This window comes from Esox lucius, chromosome 22 (assembly GCF_011004845.1).
Source record: "Esox lucius isolate fEsoLuc1 chromosome 22, fEsoLuc1.pri, whole genome shotgun sequence".
In the NCBI taxonomy this organism is placed as follows: domain Eukaryota; kingdom Metazoa; phylum Chordata; class Actinopteri; order Esociformes; family Esocidae; genus Esox; species Esox lucius.
In genome coordinates, this window is record NC_047590.1 from 11,365,015 (window position 1) to 11,391,969 (window position 26,955).

Sequence of the window (26,955 nt, forward strand, 5' to 3'; positions counted from 1 at the left end):
TTTAATATTAGGCTAGAAATACTTTGATGGAAAAGTCTAAACAGAATCCTTGGGACTTCAGCGCATTTTATTGACAGAGGAAATCGTTACTGTGACAAGGAACGCCACAGGAAAACTCTGAACACTGACAGCCGAGGACGGATTTAAGAATTCAGCTTCCCATTTGGCCCTCAGCTGACTGGTGACGGGTGCGCACACACATTTTAATTGGGGACCAGATAGTGAAAACAGCAGCCGCAGATGATTCAGAGTTCTGAAATACATCAGAGTCAAGATCCCCATTATCGGCTTAACCTGATTATAAGTAATTACAGAGGATCAAATGTGATTATAGCTAGGTATAAATACCATTATAATGTCACTGAGCCAGCCTTGCAACCATTTTAGAGATATGAAAATCAAGACTAATTCTTCCAATGAGTTTAGTGTGTGTGTGTCCCAGTAACCTAGAGTAAGCATGTAGGCCTAAGCACCAGTAGATCAAGGAGGACCTGGTGTGTGTGTGTGTGTGTGTGTGTGTGTGTGTGGGGGGGGGGGGGTGTGTGTAGAGCTGCCCTCTAAGAAAAAATTAATTGAAAACATCTGAGGATGGAAAACATTTCCACAGATCAACCTGGCATCACAGTCTACAAGGCTCTAGGTGAATATGTTTCATACTATGAATTTACCACAAACCCCCCTCTTTGTTCCACTGACGACATGTTGCCTTCTAGAAAATGACCTCAGCAATGATGTGAAAGGACGGACACACACACCCACACACACACACACAAAATCTCAAATTCCAATCAAAGTGAGGACAGACAAAAAAACTTTAAGTTACACTGAGACAAACACCATGTTCTGTAAAACTCACAAACCCTCACAAAGCATCTACATATTTAATTATTGAACTTAATATCTAAACCTGGCCCTAACTCTAAAGCTATCCAATGACGGACAAGAGAAACTAATTCTGGGTACAGAAACAGAAGCACAAAGACTGACAATAGGAGACATTTATTACAATATGCAACAAAAGACATCCTATGATCAGGTTACGCCGTGTTATGCCATGACATCCTACGATCAGGTTACGAACACGCCACGTCATGTTAACACAGCTATGTCCCACCAAGCTCAGAATAGAGTCAATCATTTCAAAATATACACCTCAATTACCACCAGATACTATATAGTAGCCTATGGTATACATTAAGATAATCATATAGTCATGTAAAGTTCACCACCTTTACAAAGTAGCCTCCATTGGTGTTCCAACAGATAACTACAACTTATGGAAGGTAGATACCAACATTGAATTAATCACTATCAACAGTGGCATTAGCAATGCATTATGGTCTTGCACTAGCCGACACTCCTGTGTCAGGCTGGCTCTAACAACAACACAGTAAATGTCAGCGCACCAATCAATAGCACTGAATTAAAGCCTGCTGTAGTTTGTGAGTGACCACTCGGAGCCTTGCCTTCATTTAGAAACAGGTAACGGACGTTGTGGCTGAACGAACTGTTCACCACTCACACACAATATGTAGAACACAGTTCAACAGTCAGGCGGTTCGGCTTGCTTGCTGGACACTGGCTGCTTGTCTGGCTGATTGTCAGGAGTTGGTTTGTTCGTTGTTGAGGCGTCACAGACAACATTTGATATGTATTCGAGTCTTCTGTCATCCTTCACACATTGTCTTGTGATTTTGTTTTTTTTAATAAACTAAATTAGAGGGTTACCGGGTTGCTTGTAAAGGCCCTGGGGGTTACCATGGCTTGACTGGATGTTGAGATGGCTGTCCAGGTCTCGTTGGCTGTCGAGTCATCAGATGCCTGGTTGGTCACTAAGGATAGGCTGTTTGCCTGGTTGGTTGGTAGGGATTGGCAAGTTGTGTGATTGGTTATCAAAGACCCGCAGGCTGCTAAAGGCTGGATGGTTGCTATAGGCAGGTTACGTGTCGATGGTTCGTTGGTTTCTAAGGGCCAGTTGTTGTTGTAGCCGAGAGAAGGACCACTACAAAGAGAGAAAATAAAGTTAACACACTTGTTTGGTTTTCTATTTTTGTGGCGACCTGAAACTCAGACATCAGTGCTCCTTATCCCCTACCCTTTAACCTAACCCTGACCTTAACATCAATAATCTGACCGTTATGCGTAAACTAAAACTAGCCTTAACACCTAACGAGCATTTCCAAAAGCTAAAAGTAGCAAAATTCCAACAATATGCCCAATTATACATTTCCGTAATGATAATTCCTAAGCCAGAAATAGCAGTTTCACGATCGGTCAGGTTTGACTATGTTTGACATTGATCACACACACCTGGCCAGTTGCATGCGTAGGTCCTGTGTGAGCTGGTAACACTGAGCGTAGTAACTGGCTTGGGCCTCCACAAAGTCAACCAGACTCCTCAGATGGGCCGCCTGGAACAGACAGGACAGTGTGAGAGTGTCTGCCTGTGTATGTGTGTGTGTGTGTGTGTGTGGGGGAGGGGGGGGGGGTACGTACGTGTGTAGGGTTGATTCCCTCCAGCAGTAATCTGGTGATCTCTGACTGCCGGTCAAACAGACTTTGACAGATCCTCAGCTCCATCTCAGCCTGAGACACTTCCTGAGCCCACATCTGAGATGTGATAAACCAAAAAATACAGACAGCAACCAGATGAATCAATTCTGTGAACGATACTTACTGTTAAAATTGGTGTGTGGGAGGGTGTGTGTTCCTGCGTGTGACCGACCTTCTGCCATCGGACTCGTAAGAAGCTGAACATGTAGGAAACGTGTGCAACATAATCCTCTCCCAAGGGGTCAGCATTCAGACCCTGAGAGAGTGTCAGAGAGAGAAATAGACATTCAAACAGAGTGAAGGATTGTCAGAGGTGAGACATGACTTTACATGCTATATAAGTTGTCAACACTGTTAATTGGGGATGGTGGGGGGGGGGGGGGGGGGGCAACCTGAGGCAAACCTCCTCCCCTGACCCAACTATGTTTCAAGCTTTAATTCACCATCAAAACGGTCCCATTGGTCGACAGACGTGATGTGATGGTTCTGTCCTGTATGTCCAGCGTTTTGTCAGCGGTATGTCACTCTACTCACCCTGGCCTCGTTTTCTACTTCCTGGGCCTTCCTCAGCCTGGACTTGGCAATGTCCAGATCTAACCACTTATTCACCAGCTGCCTGCGCTCATTCTAGACACACACACACACACACACACAATCCTGAGTGGTCAAGAGTGTTTTAGTGATAGTGTGTGCTTGTATTGTGATGTTATGCATGTACCTGTATAACAGGGCACTCCTCGTCTGTGAACATCCGTAGAGGAGACAGGAAGTTGATGGATGTACTCTGGATCAGCTTTTTATTCGCCATCCCAATCTGCCTCTCTAACTCCCCACACTTAATCAGAGTACTCCCTACACACACACACACACACGCACACAAACACACGCACACAAACACACGCACACACGCACACACACACTCACACATTTTTATGGCTATCCTCATGGGGACCAGAAAATAGAAATTGCATGCTCCCTTGCCCTAATCTTAACCCTAAACCTAACCCTTGCCCTTTCCTAACCCTAATCTCAATAAAGTAACATTTATTCCCAACCGTAACCCTAAAATTAACCAACAACGCCTGGACCTTAAAGAAACCCCAATTCTAACTCTATAATCAATTGTAAGTTTGACCCTAAACACTGAGCCGGATATTGACTTTTGACTCACGCCTTTTTTACTATATATGTATAGATAGACATAAAACACACACACACTCTCTGAATGGTTTTTGTGCATGTATGTGTCTCAATGCGTTCGTTACAACTGTGGGTGTACCGTAAGGTGTGTGTTGTCCCAGCTCCAGAGCAGCATTGATCATATTTTCACTCAGCAGCTCCTGAGGGGTTGGCCTCTGGGGAGCGCTCCAATCCAGTCCTTTATAGAGCCGGTCCTCTAGACGAGCTCCTAAAGGGTAGAGGTGAGGTCAGGGGTTAAAATCAGTTTAGGTGTTTCTCCCTAACTCATTAAACACACACACAGTCATTAAACCTACCAGGGTTAGGCTGCAGTAAAGTCTCAGTCTGTGAGATTATTTTGTCTGTCCAAGTCTTGGTTGACTCTGCGCGGTCTAAAAGGCTCTCCAACCGGCTGTCCAACTCTGTCTTCTCAGCCTGCCCAAGAGCTTCTTCTGTATACTGACGACAGACCGGTTCAGGGGAGTGTTCACACATTGAATTGAAATGCAGTAACTGTAAGTCGACGGTACTTGCTCTGCATAAGAGCGTCTGCTTATGACTGAAATGTCATTTCAAGACAAATCGATTGAGAAATATTTTCACATGGGTTTGTACTTGTCCACAAACCCCATGTGCTCTGAGCTATATCGCTCTCCGGTTGTTGACCCGTTACAGAATATCTCAAATTGCCGGTTTATATAGGCTTATTCCTGCTTTGTTCACTTAGGATAATTTAATTTGTTTACTCGTGTCAAGCTATTAGGCAACAACGTAGGCCTACACGTGTAATTTGTGCCATTACCAGTACCACGTACAAGAATCATATTGACGTTACATTTCCTCTTGGAGATCAAAATAGTTCAATTATATTTCTTCCTCACCTGAACAGCTCGGTTGATAAACGCGCCCGCGTCCACAGCGAGCCTCGTGATATCCATCTGGTCAAGGTCAGCGGTCGGTATTTCTCCGGTGGTCTCGCTCTCCTACAGAGTACTCGAGCTAGGCTAGATGTCAAGTAGACAAGGATGACTACAAAAAAACAGTCTAACCAGATTACTGGGATGTGAAAAGCCGAGAGCGTCAACAACGTACATTATAGAGAGTGAGACTGACGGTGATCTTTTCTTCTAACACGCGATAATAACGTTCTTCAAAATTACAAGACCTACGAATACCCACGGTAACCTAGATATATTTGATCCGGATGTTTGATTAAATGAGAATGACAGCGACATCCGTGTTTACATCTCCACCTGCGTCTTTTCCTATTTGTGCCTTCAAGGGACGTTTTGGTGACGCGGATGGGCAGCGCAAGGACACGGACAATGTCGCACAATGATGCAAGTGCGATTAGTAACCCCGCCACGTTTAAAGACTCGTTTTTTCGTGTTGGATTGAGTGCTTCATGTATCTTTCTGTGTCTGCACCTGTGATCAAATATCTGTTTCACAGGCTGCAATTAGTCTGAACATGTAATGAGATTAGACCAGGGTTTCCCAATCACCTGATCTAACCTGTAAGGGCTGATGAGTTGGCTAATGGATGCCAGGCCTTGACAAAAACATTGTCAAAATAGGTCATCAATTGATTCTGTGCAGCCCGGTCTGTGAAACAATTGAGCATATCTGACATACTACTGGAACCTACAAATCTATCAAATCTTGAGTATGTGTATGTACATGTGTACCATAGATTTCAGGTTGCCTTACTGGCTGACACACACACACACACACACACACACACACACATACATACAGTATTCATATTTTTATTAAGGGAAAATAATCCACTACCCTATGAAAAGCAAAAGATAATTAGATGACATTCACAAAAACATAAAAAATCATTACAATGACACTAATAACATGACATAACCTAGAATGCAGCACACTGTGCCAGAAAGGGAGAATGTGACAGTTGTACTATGAGTGTGTGTTATAGGTAAGGGCCCCAGCCCAGGTACATCTGGCACAGTAGTTTGTCATCGGTAGCCTCCTGTATGAGGTAGTGAACATGTCCCTCGATAGACAGAGGAAGACCCAACACCTTGTTATGACTCTTTACCACCCCCTGCAGGCGCTGCTCAATCTCACACACATGAGTCTTGGCCTGGGAGAGGAAGAGGATTGGTTTGTTAATTCCTTTACACAGACGCACACACACGCAAACAGTTGTGCATTTCTATTGTTGTGGGGTCAGAAAACTTAAAGAAATTATGTTTCCTAACGTCAATAACCTAAAAATAACGAAAAACGTAACAGCCTAACCCTTATTCGTGATGCCTAAACCTATATGTGACCTAAATTCACAAAAAAATAATAAACACTAGCCCCATTTGTAAATTTGACCCTATATCAAACCCCATAAGCTGGAGACTGACTGTCCTCCTGGGGACCGAGGAAAGCTCCTTATAAGAGCATTTTTGCCTCCTATAAGGAGCTTTTTTGACTCTAATTCAAAAACACACCTTCTCGTTGACTATCTCTCCAGTCTCGCTGGCCTGCGACTTGGACGATCCTTTGGGTTTGCTCCACTCTACCAGAGGGTCATGGAGGAACGTCTTCAACACACTGGAACAAACGGACAGTACCAAACCACTGTTACATCACGCCATCCATCCTTAGGAACCCAACTCCCCTTATGGGTTTGACCATGACATATTAGTTCCATCTGGGGAAAACCAGACCACTGTGCGGAGAGGACCTCATTCGCATCCCTGGGCATGTAGAGGAGTGCTCACCTCATGAGTGGTTCTCTCTGGTCCCTCATCAGGCGCAGGGTGACTTCACAGGCGGTTCTGAACAGCCCCTCTGTTCCCATGGGACCCATAGCGTGGACCATGTTCTGGGTCAGCCTGAAGGGCACCACCTCAGGAACATCAAACGTCTCCCCCTGAGAGAGAGAGAGACGGTCGGGTAAGAAAGGGGGAGGGAATGGGAGGACAGTGAAGCAGGTAATAGAGAAGAATGGGAGAGAGTACATATATGGCCGGGACTGTGCCGGGCCTCTGAACTCAGAACGTCCTCTTCGAAGTGTACTGTATTTGTGGGACAGGTGAAATAGTGTTTCCTCAGAGTTTACCCCTCCAACAGAAAACACACACACCTACCAAGACAGGGACAGACTCGCGCGGGCTCACACCCACCTTATTGAAGAGGCAGTTGAAGTCGACGTGAACACACTCCCCGGTCAGTGAGTCGAACAGGATGTTCTCGCCGTGGCGGTCACCAAGGCCCAGGACGTAGCCCACCATGGACATCACAGCCGTGGAGCGACAGTAAGCAGACCTGCTGCTGTACCTAGAAAACACAGACGCGCGCGCGCACACAATGCATTTTCTGACTCCGCAACACAGTGTGTCTGTGAGTAACCAACCAATGTTTCTGAATGAAGCTGACAGTGTTGTGTGGGAATAGTCAGTCGATCAAATTTCTTTTTAGAAAGCACTTGTTACAAAGTGGTGGACATTCATTCAAAAAGCCCACCGAGCAAGCACTAAGAATTTGAAGCACAGCGGCCAGAAAACGTGTGTGTATCCGGATGGTGTTTTTGTGTTTCGATCTTTGTCGTACCATGTGGTGGGGTCAGGGAAGGTTCGGAGGAACCATTCGTAGAAGACAGGGGGGTGTCGGGGACAGAGGATGTCCTTATGAACTGACAGCTTCTCCTCAAACGGCGCAGTCTTAGGAAGGATGAACTTCCTCAACTCCTTGCCGGACAGCATGATACCTAAACACACACAGAAGTGGGTGAGTTTGTGTGTGAACAGGTGTGTAGTGTGCAAAAGTTTTGGTTTGTAGTGAGTGATGGGTTTGGCGTGTGGTGAGTGATGGGTTTGGCGTGTGGTGAGTGATGGGTTTGGCGTGTGGTGAGTGATGGGTTTGGCGCGTGGTGAGTGATGGGTTTGGCGCGTGGTGAGTGATGGGTTTGGCGTGTGGTGAGTGATGGGTTTGGCGCGTAGTGTGTGATGGGTTTGGCGCGTGGTGTGTGATGGGTTTGGCGCGTGGTGTGTGATGGGTTTGGCGCGTGGTGAGTGACGGGTTTGGCGCGTGGTGAGTGACGGGTTTGGCGCGTGGTGAGTGACGGGTTTGGCGCGTGGTGAGTGACGGGTTTGGCGCGTGGTGAGTGATGGGTTTGGCGCGTGGTGAGTGATGGGTTTGGCGCGTGGTGAGTGATGGGTTTGGCGCGTGGTGAGTGATGGGTTTGGCGCGTGGTGAGTGATGGGTTTGGCGCGTGGTGAGTGATGGGTTTGGCGCGTGGTGAGTGATGGGTTTGGCGCGTGGTGAGTGATGGGTTTGGCGCGTGGTGAGCGATGGGTTTGGCGCGTGGTGAGCGATGGGTTTGGCGTGTGGTGAGCGATGGGTTTGGCGTGTGGTGAGCGATGGGTTTGGCGTGTGGTGAGCGATGGGTTTGGCGTGTGGTGAGCGATGGGTTTGGCGTGTGGTGAGCGATGGGTTTGGCGTGTGGTGAGCGATGGGTTTGGCGTGTGGTGAGCGATGGGTTTGGCGTGTGGTGAGCGATGGGTTTGGCGTGTGGTGAGCGATGGGTTTGGCGTGTGGTGAGCGATGGGTTTGGCGTGTGGTGAGCGATGGGTTTGGCGTGTGGTGAGCGATGGGTTTGGCGTGTGGTGAGCGATGGGTTTGGCGTGTAGTGAGCGATGGGTTTGGCGTGTGGTGAGCGATGGGTTTGGCGTGTGGTGCGTGATGGGTTTGGCGTGTCGGTCAGCCGTGTGAGTACCTCTCTCCTTGTATAGTTTGGTCAGTATGTGGCGGAGGCCTCCGGTGTTGTTCACCCACTCGATGATGCCACACTCTTCGTTCAGAGGGATCACAGCGTACGTACGGATATGAAGCTCCCTCCTCCTGGACTCGGCATCTTTACGCAGGCACTATACACACACAGACACTTCTTCAGACATCTTCACAGTCATCTTCAACCCCTGTCTATCCAGGCTGGAGACCATTATAATCCCAGTGCCCAGTAAAACCGAGGTAACATCTTAATAACAACCTCTCCGTCGCATTCACCCGATGGAGCTGCGTCAAAATGCAGATTACCACTCGACCCACTCCCTCAAAACACGGTTGTTCCTTCTGAATCCGTCACCAAGCTCTGAGCATTGACACCGACCAGGGCACCTGGAAACTGGACCTTCTGAAGGCCAGACAAGTAACACCAGGCCCCCTAGTGGCGGTTTCTTTAGCCCTCTGCTCAACTTCCTGTTCACCCATGACCACGTAGTTCTGCACAACACCAACTTCCTCATCCACTTTGGCAACACACACCACACACCTTATATTTTCTAGCCTTGTCCTGAAAGAAGCTGCCAGTTAGAAGGTCAATGTGTAGTTTGGCTCACGTCTCCCATCCTTACAACTAAGACCAACGAACACCCAGGGCTCAGTGGACTGAAGGATGTTGTATAGATTCACCCAAAGCTGTTACATGTTCCGCTTCTGAGTTCCATGCCTGAAAACCTGTCACACACACACCTTGTTGATGAGGCAGTTGAACTCCATGAGGCGACAGTCTTTCCGGAGATCGTCTTTCGGTTTGCACATCATTGTGTAACTCCTTCCATCGCTCCCTTTCAGGCCAATCTTTTTAGGCTTCTGGAGCGAGGCCAGAATCTCCACCTATACACACACACACACACACACACACAAACACACACGTGTGAGAGATAGCCATACAAACTTGTGTGTATCTATCCTCATGGGGACCAGAAAATAGAAATTGCATGCTCCTTTGCCCTAATCTTAACCCTAAACCTAACCCTAACCTCAATAAAGTAACATTTATGCCTAAACTTTACCTAGATGTAATGCCTAACTTTAACCCTAAACTTAACCAACAACGCCTGGACCTTAAAGAAACCCCAATTCTAACTCTAAAATGAATTGTAAGTTTGACCCTAAACCTAAACCATGAGCCGGAAATTGACTTTTGCCTCATGGGGACCGGCAAAAGGTCCCCATGAGTCCAATGTTTTCTGGTTTTACTATACTCATTATGACATTTGGCCCCCATGAGTATAGTATAGACCGACAGACAAACCCACACACACACACTCACACTATCCTCAAAGCCGTCGAGGTAGGCCCAGTGTCCGGGAAAGGCGTCGTGGTGCAGTGTGTTAGCAGGGCCAGTAGAGGGCAGCGTGGGGATGAGGACAGACTGCAGAGGGATCAGGATCTGGCTGAACGACGGCTCTTCAACCAGGCGCTTCAACTGCTTGAAATGAACCCCCATACTCAGAGTACTGCTGTTCCCATCCACCTGGAACACACAGGTCGGGAAGACAGGGAGCAACGCCCAGTCAGTGTGGAAATCAGTAATCCCTGGTTAGTATCTATCAGTCAGCATTGTGTTATAACAACATCATTTCAGACCTCCAGTTTGTTGGTGCTTGTGTAGAACATGTATTTTGAGAATGAGAAAGAGAGTGTGTGTGTGTGTGTGTGTGTGTACCGGCTTGTTGCAGAGTTCTAGCAGTTTGTCGGTCAGTCGGTTGGTGTCTCCTATGAACTTGCCCAGGCTCTCCTTCATACTCACGGCCTTCCTCAGAATGTCTTTACAGCGGTTGATACGAGTGGGGTAGGATGACTGGAAAACAGCCACACACACATTAAGACAGCCACACACACACATTAAGACACGAATACATGCCACACACACAAATGTAAATACCCATAAGATAAACACACACACACACACACCTTGGACACGGCCGTCATCAGCCACATGGCCTGCTGAGGGTAGGCCAGAAGCACCTTGGCCACGATGGCCATGAGGACGCTGAAGACCTCGTCGCTGCTGTGACACACCCTGGAGATGAGCTGGGAGAAGGCCGTGAGGAACTGGTACGGAGCCAGGCTAACGCCGTGGTCGTTCACCACCTGGTTGATCTTCCCCAGCTCCAAGCGCATCTGGCGGTCTGCCCGCCCCGCTGAGGAGGAACGGACGTTATGTTAGCGTTGTCCATCATCCGTTTTATCTCTGTGTCATCCAAATGGTCTGGAGATGATAGTGGACAGGACACATCCCTGGGTGTCTCTGAGAGGGTTTGTCGATGCAAATTGAAAGTAATCCCCTTTCACATCAACACCACTTGGACATGGGGAGGTGAAATATATGTGACCTGTATTTTACCTTTATCTGATTTCAGGAAGACAGCCTATTCAAAGACAAAACATCCTGTGGAAAATTTGACGATTAACTAAACTCTGCAACTCTCCCAACTAATAACTGAGGTTGGTACTGTGAGCAGTTTTTGGTTTAAGGTACTGTATTATGTTATTATGTGACCACACACACACACACAGATTGCACGCACACACGCACAGCAAGAGAAACACCAACCAAAGTCTCTCACACACACACACTAACTGACCTAACCCCTGCAGACACACACAGTCCTCACCTTTCTCACACTCGTACACTTTGGCCCCAAAGTCCAGCCAGAGAGACAACATCCGAGGCATGGCCTGATAGATGTACTGGTTCCCAAACTGCAGTGCTCTGGACGCAGAAACCACAGGGAACAGAGGTAAGTAACCAGACAAGTAAATGTCTCAATATGACCACAGGACACAAAAACCACAGGAAACAGAGGTCAGTAACCAGACAGGTAAATGTTTCAGTATGACCACAGGACACAAAAACCACAGGGAACTGAGATCAGTAACCAGACAGGCAAATGTCTCAATATGACCACAGGACACAAAAACCACAGGGAACCGAGATCAGTAACCAGACAGGCAAATGTCTCAGTATGACCACAGGACTGCAGAGGTAGTGGTCATACTTTCCAAAGTAGGTGACGATGTATCGTATCAGGTTGCCTTGCTTCTCCAGCTTGTTGTCCGTCACCATGGGCATCACCTTGTCGTAGTATTTAGCCAGGTAGAAGTTGCCGTCCTCCCATTCTGGAAGCAGGGTGGTCACATCCTAGTGAGAGGAAAGAGGTCGGTCCTGTTAACTGGTCAGACTTGGGTTAGAATGCGTTAAGGCAGCGCTTCCCAAAGTGTCGGGCTTGTGATGGATCGGCAAGGTGGGAGGGGAAATTAACATTTGCAAAGAAACTATTGCACAATCTACCAAGAATAACTGGATTCTCAAGTAATATTCAACAGGGTTACTCTTTATAGGTTTAACTCATAACATTGCTGCCCTGGGATAAGTGGCGCCCCCTTGTGATAATCTGTCTAACTGATGAGTCTCACACAGCAGGCTGCTTTCATCTGCGCTCATCCCCAGAAACCCAGGGAGATAAACAAACCAAATGAGAACAGTACAACTTAACAAGGTTCATTCAAACAACAGTACAGCACAATTGGAAATTATTTTCTCTGAATCTACGGCAGTTTGCTGAAGCAAGCCTCGGGCCGTTCTCAGACGTCTGGTTTCTGGTCAGTACCGGCAACTATATCTACCTAACATGAAGACCACAACTGTCACGGAAAAGCATTAACCACGGAAAGGGGATTGATCTCGTGATTGGAAGTGGGCCTGAGGGAAACCTTTTGTAAACACCCTGGGTAAGGGGAGATATGAGCGTACCTTGTAGGCTTTCATGATGGCGTTGGACTCAAAGTTGGCTGTCTCCTCCATGAAGCGTCCGACCAGTAGCATGGCTTTACCTGTAGACAGTATGATAGTCCGGTTATCTGGGCTGCTGACACTGGTTTTAATGTTCGGCTTCATCTTGGGCATGGTAATAACAAATCACTGTCACCAATGTTGGGACTTCACCTTTGGTCTGAATGCTCCTCTGGTCAGATAGAGGCTGGTCGTCAGGGAAACACTGAGTCACTCCCTTCTGGAGGACAATCAAGGCCTGGTGGACATCTCCCTACAGAGACCGAAAGACAAAAACCAAGGTGTGTGTGTGTGTGTGTGTGTGTAAGCGAGAAGGTGAGTGTTGATGTATGTGTGTGTGTGTACCTTAGACCAGAGCCACTTGGCCTTCTCTGTCAGCAGCTCGGCGGTGTGAGTGTTCTGGGCGTTTAGCAGGGCGTTGAAGGCTGTTTGGTGATGTCCAGCCTTCCTGGCCACACGGGCACTCTGCAACCAGCACTCTCCAACCAACCCCTCGCACTCACTGACACACACACACACACACACACAAAATGAGGAAATTGGCTTCTAATAAGTGAATTCTCTCCCAGAAGGCTTTAACTGGGTCGATAACACCTTCTCATGTCACTCACCCTGAGTTGAGACTTAGAAGTGCACGACGCAGAGCCAGGATAGGCTCTTTGGCGCGGAAAGAATTCTGGGTCATCTCCAGCCGATCGGGCCAATCGGGGGGCAAGGTGGCCGGACTGGGGGTGTGGCATTTTCTCTGTCTCTGGAGGTCAGTAAAGGCATGCTCCAGCTCACGCAACATGTGGAGCCTACACACACACACACACACACACACACACACACACACACACACACACACACACACACACACACACGCGTATATAAGAGTTGTGTGTGTGTGTATATGTATATATGTGTATGAAGCTGTGTGTGTGTGTATGAAGCAGTGTGTGCGTTACCTGACTATATATTCGTATCCTCTCTGGTAGGTGCCAGTCTCGTAGCTGGCAGCAGCTAGAGGCACCACCTGTTCTGTCCTGACCAGCTTGAGTTTTTGGTAGAAGGTGTCGGCGTCGTTCCGCTTCGCGGCCAGCAGCGTCTGGCCCAGTCTCACTCCCCACGTGCTGGACTTCCGGTCCGAGCCCAGGTAGTCCTCCAGAAGGTCCCACTTGCTGAGCTTCCAGGCAGCTTCCACCCTGTACGTGTTCAGATCTGACTTCCACTGTGGCCTAAACACACACACACACACACACAAACTTAATAGTTCTAATAGACCATGCAATAAACAACCGTAAGGCAGTAGCAGTGTTTGTGTGTTTCACCTGTTGGCCAGGACGCCATTGACCTGTGTGATGACAGTTGAAAGCTGCCCAAGACCCAGCATAGAACTCATCACCCCGTGGTAGTGACCAATCTAGAGACAGCCAGCCAGAGATGGAGAATGTGAGGGACATCTTACACACACGTTGTACAGACTTTATGAATGCGTGCGTGTGTGTGTGTGTGTGTGTGTGTACCTGGTCTGACTCCAGCTGTATGGCCCTGTCGTAGCAGGCCGTGGCGTCTCTAAGCAACCCGATGCTCTCGTGTTCTAGGATCTGTTCCCGTAGCGACGGCTCCTCCCGCCGGAGAGCATTCACGCCCCTCACGCCGTCCGGTTCGTGCATGGCAGCATAGAGTGTCTGAAACACAGAGTCGGCGTTTATTACCCACGCACGTGACTCGTCCGTAAGTGATGGGACGGTCTGCATGTGCGTGCGCGACCTGTAGGAAGGACAGATGATCCTGAATGTTCTCGTTGTTCTCCAGTATGTAGGCTTCAAAGTGCATCAGGGCTCTGGTATAGGCTTTGGACCGTAGGGAGGCCTTAGCCAGAACATCTTGAGGGATGCCTTTTAGAAACGCTACCACTCGCTGGTAGTCACCGCTCTCTGTACACACACGTACACACACAGAATGCAGCGCGTGACTATGGATTTTCAGGTCCAGCTATGAAGACTTTTGCGTCCATGTTGAGTGTGTTACTTACCGCTCTGTTTGGCTCTGGACGACAGTGTGTGTCGGCTCCACTGGGTGAGGTGGGCTAGCATACTGAACACGGTCTGGGTGCTCAGCTGTGATAGGCTGGAAGTGGCTTCCTGGTTCTGAGTGCTGAGCTGCGATAGGTTGGACGCAGCCTCTTGGACGCGCCCGCCACACCCATCGCCCTCTGTGAGCACAGCAAGCATCTCGTCCGTTACCTGGAGACATGGAACATCAGGAGTTGATTCATGTCACAATCAAATCCCTGCTGGAGTGAGGAGCATCGATCTGACCTACGAATACGTTCCGGTACTGATTTTAAACGTTCTGGTACTGGTGAAGTGTGTGTTACCTGTAATGTGTTCCGGTACTGTTGAAGAGTGTGTTACCTCTTTTTGTTCAGCAGCAGTGCAGCCCAGCAACATGTAAAGCAGGACGTGGGGAAGCAGGTAGATGGTGACTTTGTAGTCGTGTTTGACGATGAAACTGCAACAGGTGAACACCCTGCTGGCCAACTCATGTCTCACCTGAAATATACCCAAATGATTTAAGTCGGTTGAGAAAGTAAAAATAGATTTTTCATGTAGGAATTGTACCACAGAAAGAGAGTAAGTAATACACACCTATTTACAGACAAATATATATTGCCGTTTGTATTATAGTGATAGTAATTTCTTTATTACCGTCACTATGTTTATTTATTTCTCTGGCTCAAATTTGAACAGCTGAGAATCTATACTTTATTCTGAAGGAATATGAATGAAAGACAGATGCAGCCTGCCAATGTAGCTGGCAAGGAAATAATAGTTTGGACAGGGGTTACCTTGCTGATGAGGTATCCAGCCCAGGTTGCGGACCAATCAGAGAACTTGGTTCCTCGGCTGCTGAGATAGATGGGCTTCTTGACCTTGGACCAGTTCACCACCTTCTGACTGCTTTTATACCTATACAAATGCACGCACACACACACACACTGTGTCATTATGTGACGACATCTAAACAGTGTGTCTGTGGCGGTAAAGAAGGTGTGTGTGTGTGTGTGAGACAGAGTACCTGCTATTGAGGTGAGGCTCCAGAATCTCTTGGACTTGTTCAGGGAACCTCCTCCACAGCCGGCGGCCCGGGGAGTCGACACGCCCCTCACGGCAGTCAAACACAGAGAGCAGTTCCTGGAACACACGTGCGCATTTACACGTCTTCACTACCAAATAGCATGTCAGTGAACACGTGTTTATGTAATACCATCCACTTCCCAGGTCGATGGAGTGTGTACCTACCTGCATGGCATAGGCGGCGGAGTCTTGGGCTCTGACATCATCAGCGTACGCCAAGAAAGTCCTGGTGAGCTCTGTCAGCAGCTCATAGGCAAAGTTGCTGTCCTCCACCCCACTCTATGCACACACACGTACACACACATACACGCACACACACGTACACACACATACACAGAGAATGAGTTACTGTCCTCCACCACTCAACACTCAAAGACGTCTAAAATGGTCCCTACCACAAAGGTGTTACTGCTGCCGTGCGTGTGTGTGCTGGAGAGGTCCAGTCTTCCCGGGTCCACGGCCCCCAGCTCCCCCAGACACTCCCCACACAGCAGCCGGGCAGTGGGAGACGAGTCCTGACAGCCGCGCAGCAACACCGACACCAGCGACGAGATGACGGGCTCCACCGCCTCCGACGCGCACACCTGTCTCAGCAACCACTCCTACACACGCATTCACAGTGGAAATGAGACACTCAACACACACACTCAACACACCTGTCTCAGCAACCACTCCTACACACGCATTCACAGTGGAAATGAGACACTCAACACACACACTCAACACACCTGTCTCAGCAACCACTCCTACACACGCATTCACAGTGGAAATGAGACACTCAACACACACACACACTCAACACACCTGTCTCAGCAACCACTCCTACACACGCATTCACAGTGGAAATGAGACACTCAACACACACACTCAACACACCTGTCTCAGCAACCACTCCTACACACGCATTCACAGTGGAAATGAGACACTCAACACACCTGTCTCAGCAACCACTCCTACACACGCATTCACAGTGGAAATGAGACACTCAACACACACACACACACACTCAACACACCTGTCTCAGCAACCACTCCTACACACGCATTCACAGTGGAAATGAGACACTCAACACACACACACTCAACACACCTGTCTCAGCAACCACTCCTACACACGCATTCACAGTGGAAATGAGACACTCAACACACACTCAACACACACACACTCAAAACACCTGTCTCAGCAACCACTCCTACACACGCATTCACAGTGGAAATGAGACACTCAACACACACACACACTCAACACACCTGTCTCAGCAACCACTCCTACACACGCATTCACAGTGGAAATGAGACACTCAACACACACACACACTCAACACACCTGTCTCAGCAACCACTCCTACACACGCATTCACAGTGGAAATGAGACACTCAACACACACACACTCAACACACCTGTCTCAGCAACCTCTCCTACACACGCATTCACAGTGGAAATGAGACACTCAACACACACACACTCAACACACCTGTCTCAGCAACCACTCCTACACACGCATTCACAGTGGAAATGAGACACTCAACACACACACTCAACACACCTGTCTCAGCAACCACTCCTACACACGCATTCACAGTGGAAATGAGACACTCAACACACACACTCAACACACCTGTCTCAGCAACCACTCCTACACACGCATTCACAGTGGAAATGAGACACTCAACACACACACACTCAACACACCTGTCTCAGCAACCACTCCTACACACGCATTCACAGTGGAAATGAGACACTCAACACACACACACTCAACACACCTGTCTCACCAACCTCTCCTACACACGCATTCACAGTGGAAATGAGACACTCAACACACACTCAACACACCTGGTTGCTGTGCATCATGTCCCGGAGGCTGGTTAGGGCGTGAACCCGGACATCCACGTTCTCATGCTGGACGGCCCTCATGGAGAGCTGCAGCGTGGCGGTCAGGTCACAGGTCCTAGAGGTCAACTAGACAGAAGAGGACCCAATGGGTAACACCATCGTCAAGTGACAGTATAGAGTGTTCCCCGAGCAGAGTACAACGCCGGTGTTTTGGGGGATCTAGGAGGACCAGGGGCGGTAGGGTAACATCCAGGCCAGTAGGAAGCAGACATTGACATTAACCCAATGTGCCAAGCGGTTGTTATTGTATATTTTACACCAGAGATACTTCTCCAGTCGTGAGTTAAGAGTTCCATAGGGAGTAAACACATTCTGGCCAGCATGGAGGGGGGGAAATCATACTGTACAGGAATAAGGCAGTTTTAATGGGATTTGTTCAATAGACAACACATTATCCCAGAGTAACACACTAGCGTGTGTGTTTCTACCTTCTTGTAGTCCTGCAGGATGGTGTGTATGTCTTTCAGCTCAGGGTGGTCCGGCAGGAAGTAGATCTCATGGAGATAATCCTGTACTTCTTCCCTGTGCCACACAAACAGTGTTACGGGTGTGTGTGTGTGTGGTACTGGTACACCTTTTCCCCTGTACCACACAGCGTGCGTGTGTGTGTGTTACCTGTTGTCCAGTATGAGGTAACGTATGATAGCAGCAGTCTCTTTGGGCTGGAGCGGAATCAGGGGAAGAAGCGCCACAATCACATGACTGAGCAGCGGGCCTAGGTGGGCGGGCTCTACGGTCCGCACAAAGCACTCCCACGTCCTGTCCGCACAGGAAACAGCCCAATCAGGAAGTTAGCGAATTGACGTTGTGTGTGGCCGTGCGTTTGTTGTTAGTGTGCCAGCGGGCTGGTGTGAAATTAAAATGTTTTGTTTGCACATCCCTACTCTCCCTAAAACATCCTTGAAGTGTGATGTCATAGACAGGGATTAGCCATTGTTGGCAACAGATCTGGTGAAGAGCCTAGCTCAAGGGCAGATTAACATTTCACCTTGTCGGCTTAGGATTCGAAAACAGCTATCTTTCAGTAGCTGGCCGAGGGCTCTAACCACTGCCCTCCCTGCCTGCCACGTGAGCGTGTGACAGAGTTAATGGACACAGTGTGTACTGACTGGCAGCAGAGCATGGGGAAGTCTTCGCGGTATCGCAGTCCGGTCCGTAGTGTGGTCATCATCTTGACCCGGACAGAGCTGGTGTGTTTAGAGCCCATCAGCTTCATCAGGGCCATCAGGCTGGTCAGGGCCATCTTCTTCCGCTCCTTCTCCCCAGCGCTGGAGCTCAACAGCTGCATGTTGAAGAACGCCAGGAGGCCCAGGAGCTTCGGCTGCAGGTAGTCCGCCTGGGGAGGGAAGACGGGGGAGGGCAAACACTCAGTGACACCGAAGCCTCACAACGGCCGGAGTACTGATGCACCTCCTAGTCACCGTTCAGAAACCTGATGACGTCGTCCGTGTGATGTCATTACCATGTGTTCCGGGGTGGTGATGTCACGGGGTCCTTGGTACGGGTCGTCGTTGGAGGCAAAGGAGGCCAGGATGGCCAAACCATTAAACACCTACAAATACATTTTAAATACCACGTTCAAGCAGGTCCAAACCACACAGAAGACCTTTATGGTCACCAGTATTAGGATACTAGTCGCAACTTTTTGACCATGCAACATAAAACCCAGTCATACATGTACACACAACAGAGAAGTCCTCACAAAATCTGTAAAACGAGAAATAAAATCTAAATTTTGATGTTTTTTGTTCTTCTGGTCCCCACTTTTAGAACACTGATGTTAGACAGAGGGTTTAGGGGTCGAGGTTAAGTTTAGTGTCGGGTTAGGGCAAGGGTTAAGCTTCTGACTGGGAGCTTAACAGTAGCGTGTGTGTGTGTGTGTGTGTGTGTGTGTGTGTGTGTGTGCACCTGGATACCTGTTGATAGTTTCCTCCCAGGCGTAGCAGCAGTTCATTGTGCAGGCCCTGGAAGTCCTGCCTCAGCAGAGATCCCAGCTCAATCTCTGTCTCACTCTGGAGGTAGTGAAAGGCCCTCTCCAGCTCCTCCTTTGTGCAGGAGCACACCAGGTGGCTGAAGATATACTTAAAGTTGTTGATAAGGATCTCCCGCCGGTTCGCTTTCATCTCATTGGCAAGCGTCCGGATGAGGGCGGAGCTTGTGGCGCTGGCCTTTGCAGCCAGATAAGGAAGGAGAACCTGGAGAGTCCGCTAAAAACACACACATATTTTAAATACTTGCACATGAAATGGTAACATTCAGATCTTCAAGTATTTCTAAAAGGTCTCTGCGTGAGAGCACACTTATAGGAGTAGTTCAGGATTCCCCCCCAGAGTCAGATTAAATGATGGATTACATTTTTATGTCTCAGAATACACATTTATGGCCTTGCCTTGTAGCCACAACTACACAACAGGTGCATGGGGAGTTGAAGATCAAGACATGTCTTCCGATGCCCATCTCTCAAATCATCTCCAGGCCACGATTGAGCTGGCGGGTGCCCAACATACCAGTCACTAGGACCATCCACCAAATCCTCCACTTCCCCTTGCTGTAGCACCATGATTCAAACCAACATCTACACTTCTTGTTGTCATCATGCTAATGGCATCATGCTAATGTCTCTGTGACCTTCATACTGGTTACAGAGACATAAAACTTGTATCCACAATTTTATCGGTCTCTGGGTGAGAAGATAAAGAGCCTCATTGGAAAAATTGTGAACTATCCATTTAAGGTTAGAGCTGCTTTATTTTGACGAGGAGAGTCTAGTCCAGGGGTTCACAAACATTTTGGGCCGATGACCCCATTTCGATATCTAAAAAGTCTCATGTGAAGAAAAATTATATAACCATATTTTTTTATTTGAGGCTATGAGATTCAATTGTAAAACATTCTCCCCCGACCTCATTTTCATATCAGGTGGCTCCATGTGGGGTCACGACCCCTAGTTTGGGAACCTCTGGTTTAGGCCATCTATAACTAACAGACTTACATAGGCCTGCAATCTAACAGACAGGTTATTATTAAGAAAATGAAAGCTGCATTTGTGTACCGAGAGGAAGCGGTGCAGGTCAGGGAAGTCAAAAGCGTGGGCGACCTGAGACAGAATGTCCAGTGCTACTTCCCTCTGATTGGCTAGCTGGCTGCCTTGCTCCGGCGTGCTCCGCAGGGCGTTGACGTGACGCGAGTGGAGAGACTCCACCAGGAACTAAACACACGTGCACTTGTTAGCTGATACATAGCATGGCTGGTGGAACTGGATTATTCTGAAAACAAGTGCGTGTCTGGCGGCGAGGGTCACCTGACAGACAGGGTTCTTGTACTGGCTGAACAGTGTTTGCAGTTTTAGCCCTTTAGCCGCAGCCAGGGCAGTGATCTGGGAGTAGGCCGACACAGAGACAGGAGAGGACTTGGACAGGAGACAGTGGAGCAACCTCAGGAGAGAGAATGAAACCAGGTTGTCTTTAGCGGCCCTGGGGGGTAGAAAGGGAGAGAGAGAGAGGAGGTTTGAACTGAGCCCGTTCGTGTTCAACTTAATCAATGGCTTAATGGCGTTCCCAATTGGCTGCATGCGTTACCTTCCAATCTCTCCAGTGGTAAGTATGAGTGTGTGGCGCAACTCATCATCTCGGCTGACTTTGGCATTTGTGAACGCCTCCGTCACGCGGGACAGCAGCAGCTCGCTGATTGGTCCCTGGTCGGAGTCGGCAGCGGGCTCTGCTAGCAAGAAGCGAACTGACTGGCTGAACAGTGCTCTGACTGACGGGTCAGGGTCTTCCACTAGACCAATGAGACCTCTCAGAATGGCTAGAGTGTCAGGGTCTCCACCTCCAAGGCTGATGTGCTGGCAGAGGTGGGGTAGAGACTCTAGGAATGCTGGCGCACACACACACACACACACACGTCAGAATCCAAACTCTTATTTCAGCAACATTAAAGCTAGAACACATACTGACCCACACACCTCTTTTGGCGGAACTGCTGCAGCTCGACTGGAGCAGAGGGAGGAGGGGCTTGATGATGGATGCTCCAATAGGAGTGGGCTTCTCAATGTGCTCAGCTACCAGGCCAAGGCGAGAGCAGAGGATTGTAGGCAGCGGAAGAGGCTCTGCGTGGTTGACAGTTATTTTGGAGGTCCCTGATAGGACACAGGTCAGGTGACCAGAAATACTAGCTAGCTCCGCCCTCACCTGCTCTGAGGTGTCCTCTAGAATACGCCTGCAAATGCACGTGAACACACACACACACACACACTTAGAATACTTTATATCCACTGTACATTAAGGAGCTGTGTGTTAGGTTGTGATGTGTGTGTGTACTTATGGTGGATATAAAAAGTCTACACACCCCCTGTTAAAATGCCAGGTTTTTGTGATGTAAAGAATGAGACAAAGATAAATAATGTCAGAATGTTTTCCCCTTTTAATGTGACCTATAATGTGAAATATTTGAGAGGGAAAGATTTTAAATAAAAACCTTACAATAACCTGGTTGCATAAGTGTGCACACCCTCTTATAACTGGGGCTGTGTTCAGAATTAACCAATCTGAACACAGATTAATGTTAAATAGAAGTCAAGACACACCTGCCATCATTTAAAGTGACTCTGATTAATCACAAATAAAGTTCAGCTATTCTAGTATGATTTTCCTGAAATGTTCTTAGTTGCATCTCAGATCAAAAGCCACGGTCCACAGAGAGCTTCCAAAGCATCAGAGGGATCTCAATGTTGAAATATATCAGTCAGGAGAAGGGTACAAAATAAGTTCCAAAGCATTAGATATACCATGGAACACAGTGAAGACAGTCATTATCAATTGAAGAAAATATGGCACAACAGAGACATTACCAAGAACTGGACGTCCCTCCAAAATGTATGAAAAGATAAGAAGAAAACTGGTCAGGGAGGCCTCCAAGAGGCCTACAGCAACATTAATGGAACTTCAGGATTTTCTGGCAAGTACTGGCTGTGTGCTATATGCGACAACAATCTCCCATATTCTTCATATGAATGGGCTATGGGATAGGGTGGCAAGAAGGAAGCCTTTTCTTACGAAGAAAATCATCCAAGCCTGGCTGAGGGTTGCAAAAACAAATATCAAGTCCCCCAAAAGCATATGGGAAAATGTGTTATGGTATGATGGTTGAAGGTTGAACTTTTCAGGCCATAATTCAAAAAGGTTTGTATGGCGCAGAAACAACACTGCACATCACCCAAAGAACACCATACCCACAGTGAAGCATGGTGGTGGCAGCATCATGCTTTGGGGCTGTTTTTCTTCAGCTGGAACCAGGGCCTTAGTCAGGGTGGAGAGAATTATGAACAGTTCCAAATACCAGGCAATCTTGGCACAAAACCTTCAGGCATCCGTTAGAAAGTTGAAGATGAAGAGGAAGTTTACCATTTAGCATGACAACGACCCAAAGCACACATCCAAATCCACAAAAGCATGGCTTCACCAGAAGAAGATTAACGTTTTTGGAATAGCCCAGACCTGAATCCAGTTGAACATCTGTGGGGTGATCTGAAGAGGGCTGTGCACAGGAGATATCCTCGCAATCTGACATATTTGGAGCGCTTTTGCAAACAAGAGTGGGCAAATATTGCCATATCCAGATGTGCCATGCTAATAGACTCCTATCCAAAAAGACTGAGTGCTGTAATAAAATCAAAAGGTGCTTTAACAAAGTATTAGTTTAAGGGTGTGCAAGCTTATGCAACCAGGTTATTGTGAGTTTTCTATTAATTTTTTATTCCCCTCAAAGTTTTGTTTGTTTATCAATTGAATTGTTCACGTTATAGGTCACATTAAAGGTGGAAACAGTTCTGACACGATTTATCTTTGTCTCATTCTTTTACATCACAAGAACCTGGCATTTTAACAGGGGTGTGTAGACTTTATATCCACTGTACATTAAGGAGCTGTGTGTTATGTTGTGGTGTGTACTTACATTAAGGTGCTCTGTGTTAAGTTGTGGTGTGTGTGTCCCAGGTAATGGAGAAGTAGTGGGAAGCTTCTGACAGCGCTGGCCCTGACCACTTCGTGCTCACTCTCCAGCGCTCGGGAAAACACACACACACGCCACGACTCACACACATTCCCACGCAGCAGAGACAGCAGGAACACACACTCCGCACGGACCTGGGGGGCTGCACAGACAAATGTTACATACCTAAAATATATATTTTTAAAACACTACATAACCCACACACACACAAGGTAACTCACTGAAGCACGTAGCTAGTCTCTTCGATAGGTCGAGAAGGCTGGGTGGGAATCCTGTCTTCTGATAGGCTGGGACCGACGACAGCTCACACACCCACGGCAGAGAAAGCAATGCACACACACTCGTCTGGAGACCAGTGTCCTCTGCCCGGCTGCTCACTACAAACACACACATTGTTTTAATATAATTAATATTATTATTTTGTGTGTGTGTGTGTGTGTGTGTGTGTGTGTATACTGAATAAGGTTTGCCAAGACTCCTGTGGGTCCTTACTGGTCATATAAATGACAGAGTCCAGTATTCTGACAGCCAACTGGACAGCAGGCTTTAAGTGGGTGAGGTCGTCAGTAGACTTAGCCCTGCCCAGTAGTGATTGACAAGTTTCCAAAGCCCTGCTCAGAGTGGAGGTCGACACCCAGAGGACATAAGAGGAGCTAGAGAAAGAGAGAAACATCGAGAGATAGATCTGTGTAAGAGTAGGTTTATTTTTACAATGCTGGAATCGCCTAATCGGGGGTGTGTGTGTGTTACCTGGTATCTGTGTAGCAGAGGCCAGCCAGGTGCAGGATGTTAGATAGTCCTTCCAGAGCTCTCATGGTCATCTGATGGTCAGCATTAGGTTGAGGGATGGTCAGGTCAAGGTTACAGGTCACCAGGGAGGTCAAAAGGTCCTCCAACCGGTCACTAACTGCCGCCCAGACCTCATTAACACGCATGTCTATTTCCCTGAACACACACACACACAAATGTTTTAGGATATAATTTATATCCTTCACACCCAAACCAAACCTTTAAAAAACAAACCCTTAATGTACCCTAACCACAATTTTAACCCCTAAGCCGGATAAAGCCTTCTTCCTCAGGCATAAGGTTGTAGGTCAAGTTCACCTAACTTTTACTATCCTTGTTCTTGGTCCTCACTACGTTAGTAAAACATGAATACACACACAGAGAATGAGGTGATAAAACGTTGACAAGGACACTTGGATAGGGCGATAAACGGTGACTTACATCAGGGGAGTTTTGGCTATCTTGGTGGTCAGGGGGTTGATCGGTCGACAGGGTCGCTTAGCAGCAGTCTCTCCATCATCCCTCTCTCGGATGGCCACGGCAGCCTCCGCCTTCATGGCAGCGTAGACAAACCCCTGAACACACTGACACACAATGACTGTCCGGTCAGTCCACAACAAACACAGGACATCTACGAAACGCAATTGGTTAATGACCGGTTTCAATAATGATGTTATCCATGCTGCTACAGACACCGTAAGAAAGAGATGAGTCCTCTTTCTGTCTCTGTGATGTGTGTTTGTGTACCTCAGACTGTTTCTCCGTCCCGATGGAAAGTGCCAGGGTTCGGCAGACGTCAGTAACTCTCTGTCGCCGTAGTAACGGGGCGCTTTCATACCCCAGAGGAACGCACAACAGGAAGCTAAAGACAAAGCTCAGTGTTTGGCTGACCTCTGACCCCAGAGTGAGCCCGGCTCCTGCCAGAATGCACACGCGTTCCAGCAGCTGGGCCAGGTGGGTACGTTCAAAGTGCGTGTGTGTTGGAGCCGTTGTGTGTGCAGTTCCAAACACACACTGTGTCAGCTTCAGTAACTCTCCCCCGTAAGGCTCCGGTTCAGGTGTGTGTGTGTCCAGCAGCATCAGGTATGCGGTAAAAAACTCCTGACTCCTCCTCTTCTTGAACCCACGAATCTCCACCAACCTTCTTATCATCAGCATAGCAACCTTCTTTAGCCGCACACTCCCATAGGCCAAGATTAAACAGCCCGCCTCCCAAGCCACTCCCACTTCCCTGGGGCTGCTCAATCCCCTGAGGGCATCGGTAAGTACGTTCAGCGTCACAGCAACAAGAGCTTCCATAGCAGCAGGCGAGGGAAGGAGGAGGGGTGATGTTGTAAGGTGAGGGGTCAAAGAGACTGAGAAACACTGCAGAGTTACGGGCCACAATATCTGTGCGCCTGTTGAGTGTGTGTGTGTTCCTGGGGTGTGTGAGTGCGTGTGTGTGTACAGTAGATTGCTGAGGTCCTCGGCTAGTTGAAGCAGATCGTTAACGACCACGCTGAAAGTGAATGGTGCACGCGGCCTGAGTGCATGCAGCAGGGAACAAAGCACGGATGAGACACGCCCATGGATGACATCACAGTCCGGGGACGCTGCAACACGGAGCAACCTGCCAACTACCCACCTACTGAATTCTACCAAGACAAGAAAAAGAGGGGACAGTGTGCAAGGAGGGGCCAGATGTGTATTTAAATATACATACTTATACACGTCTGTATTTAAATATATTTATACACCTGCGTATTCCTACCGGTGCTGCTCTGCTGTGTCTCTGTGTAATGCACCAGCTGACAGGCAGGGTTCACAAACATCAGTGATGAAGACTTCACAATGTGCTGAACAAAGTCCAATAGCATCACACAAGCTGGCTCTGAACTAGACCTCTTAGACAGCTCCAATGCAACTGAAACAAACATATACAAATAGTAAACATATTAGGCAAGAGGGAAAGAAAGAGACATAAAGAAAAGTACTTACCGACATCTACGTCTGTCAATATTCTGTCAATGAACTGACAGAGAATCTGACGAGGCTTCTGAACCACCTGGTTATATTCATCCGCGGTGGCACTGAAAGTGAAGAACACTCAACTCTCAAGTGTCCAACGACTTACGTCTGTTTGTACAGTACATGAGCAAGTCACCTAGCTATTTAGTATTTTTGACGCTCATCAAGTCATGAGGCTAAATATTTCTGGATTCTGGAAAAATTGGGACACATATCGTAAGTCAGCCAGGCAGGGTTAGCATTTAAGCTAGCAAAACAATAACAATCCAGACCATACAGAGCTATCCTCACTCACCTCGCCAGCTCCTGCAATGCAGGTATCATTGCGGACATTTCCAAGCCTTCCATATTTACAGAAAGGTGAAAATATCATCAAACTCTTTACTCAAAAATCGCTAGACTGTAAGTTTAGACCGTAATGAGGGGGGGAAATCTTCAACTCTCATGTCTTCCATTTGAAAACTTTCGCTCCTAAGTGACGTTTGGCTACGGCAACTGTAGAGGTTCATTGCTGATTCAAAACACTTCAAAACTCAAACTGCTATCGCATGAGGAAAATGCAACAATAAGTATGGACAACCCACACGTATCGAATTTACAGTTTGCTGATTAGGCAAGTCTACTCTGCTGAACTTTATTACACTGTATTTATACCATATACTTTGCAGGTGAATAATAACAATCAACAGATAATTTATTATGAAGACTTATTTTCTCTCCCATTAACGGTATTTTATAAACTCCGTATATGGTTTTCATGAACACAGAGGGGGTTTCTTATGTGTTTATTCATTAGTAT

At 47.8% G+C, this 26,955-nt stretch overlaps 2 protein-coding genes across 4 annotated transcripts; both read right to left on the minus strand.

The window, feature by feature from the left end:
• Positions 1–913: 913 nt before the first annotated feature.
• Positions 914–5,212, minus strand: LOC105019802 (endophilin-B1). 2 transcript variants are annotated; one of them, XM_020042137.3, is made up of 10 exons: positions 4,825–5,212; positions 4,614–4,736; positions 4,050–4,191; positions 3,833–3,961; positions 3,272–3,405; positions 3,088–3,180; positions 2,726–2,809; positions 2,497–2,610; positions 2,311–2,411; positions 914–2,002 (listed from the first exon to the last, which is right to left on the minus strand). In XM_020042137.3, the coding sequence occupies exons 2-10, from the start codon at positions 4,668–4,670 to the stop codon at positions 1,717–1,719; spliced, it is 1,140 nt and encodes a 379-aa protein (XP_019897696.2). In that variant the 5' UTR covers positions 4,671–4,736; positions 4,825–5,212; the 3' UTR covers positions 914–1,716. The 2 variants fall into 2 exon arrangements, with proteins under 2 accessions (XP_019897696.2, XP_010884530.2); XM_010886228.4 differs by having other exon boundaries at positions 4,614–5,211.
• A 272-nt stretch (positions 5,213–5,484) lies between these two features.
• atr (ATR serine/threonine kinase) lies at positions 5,485–26,955 on the minus strand. Of its 2 annotated transcripts, none has more exons than XM_010886233.4 (45): positions 26,452–26,955; positions 26,127–26,218; positions 25,900–26,052; positions 24,897–25,783; positions 24,591–24,724; positions 24,111–24,305; positions 23,853–24,013; positions 23,582–23,737; positions 23,304–23,502; positions 21,316–21,569; positions 20,930–21,227; positions 20,653–20,824; positions 20,404–20,559; positions 19,268–19,558; positions 18,814–18,903; positions 18,461–18,687; positions 17,967–18,110; positions 17,780–17,873; positions 17,292–17,417; positions 15,851–16,057; positions 15,621–15,734; positions 15,397–15,512; positions 15,167–15,287; positions 14,733–14,870; positions 14,351–14,561; positions 14,086–14,252; positions 13,839–14,003; positions 13,644–13,735; positions 13,281–13,550; positions 12,945–13,130; positions 12,679–12,835; positions 12,487–12,586; positions 12,295–12,374; positions 11,540–11,682; positions 11,156–11,253; positions 10,452–10,681; positions 10,204–10,338; positions 9,808–10,011; positions 9,225–9,368; positions 8,470–8,620; positions 7,305–7,461; positions 6,878–7,031; positions 6,473–6,624; positions 6,200–6,302; positions 5,485–5,841 (listed from the first exon to the last, which is right to left on the minus strand). In XM_010886233.4, the coding sequence occupies exons 1-45, from the start codon at positions 26,502–26,504 to the stop codon at positions 5,668–5,670; spliced, it is 7,851 nt and encodes a 2,616-aa protein (XP_010884535.2). In that variant the 5' UTR covers positions 26,505–26,955; the 3' UTR covers positions 5,485–5,667. The 2 variants fall into 2 exon arrangements, with proteins under 2 accessions (XP_010884535.2, XP_010884534.2); XM_010886232.4 differs by having other exon boundaries at positions 24,591–24,733.

Coding starts and splice junctions, on each gene's coding strand:
- LOC105019802 (XM_020042137.3), bottom strand. CDS start 4,670: ATGGATATCACGAGGCTCGCTGTGGACGCGGGCGCGTTTATCAACCGA. Junction 2,810..3,087: donor AAGTAGAAAACGAGGCCAGG/GTGAGTAGAGTG, acceptor ACACTCTCTCAG/GGTCTGAATGCTGACCCCTT. Junction 2,412..2,496: donor AGGGAATCAACCCTACACAC/GTACGTACCCCC, acceptor TGTCTGTTCCAG/GCGGCCCATCTGAGGAGTCT.
- atr (XM_010886232.4), bottom strand. CDS start 26,504: ATGGAAGGCTTGGAAATGTCCGCAATGATACCTGCATTGCAGGAGCTG. Junction 26,053..26,126: donor ATTGACAGACGTAGATGTCG/GTAAGTACTTTT, acceptor TGTTTGTTTCAG/TTGCATTGGAGCTGTCTAAG. Junction 15,513..15,620: donor CCGCCGCCTATGCCATGCAG/GTAGGTACACAC, acceptor CGTGTGTTCCAG/GAACTGCTCTCTGTGTTTGA.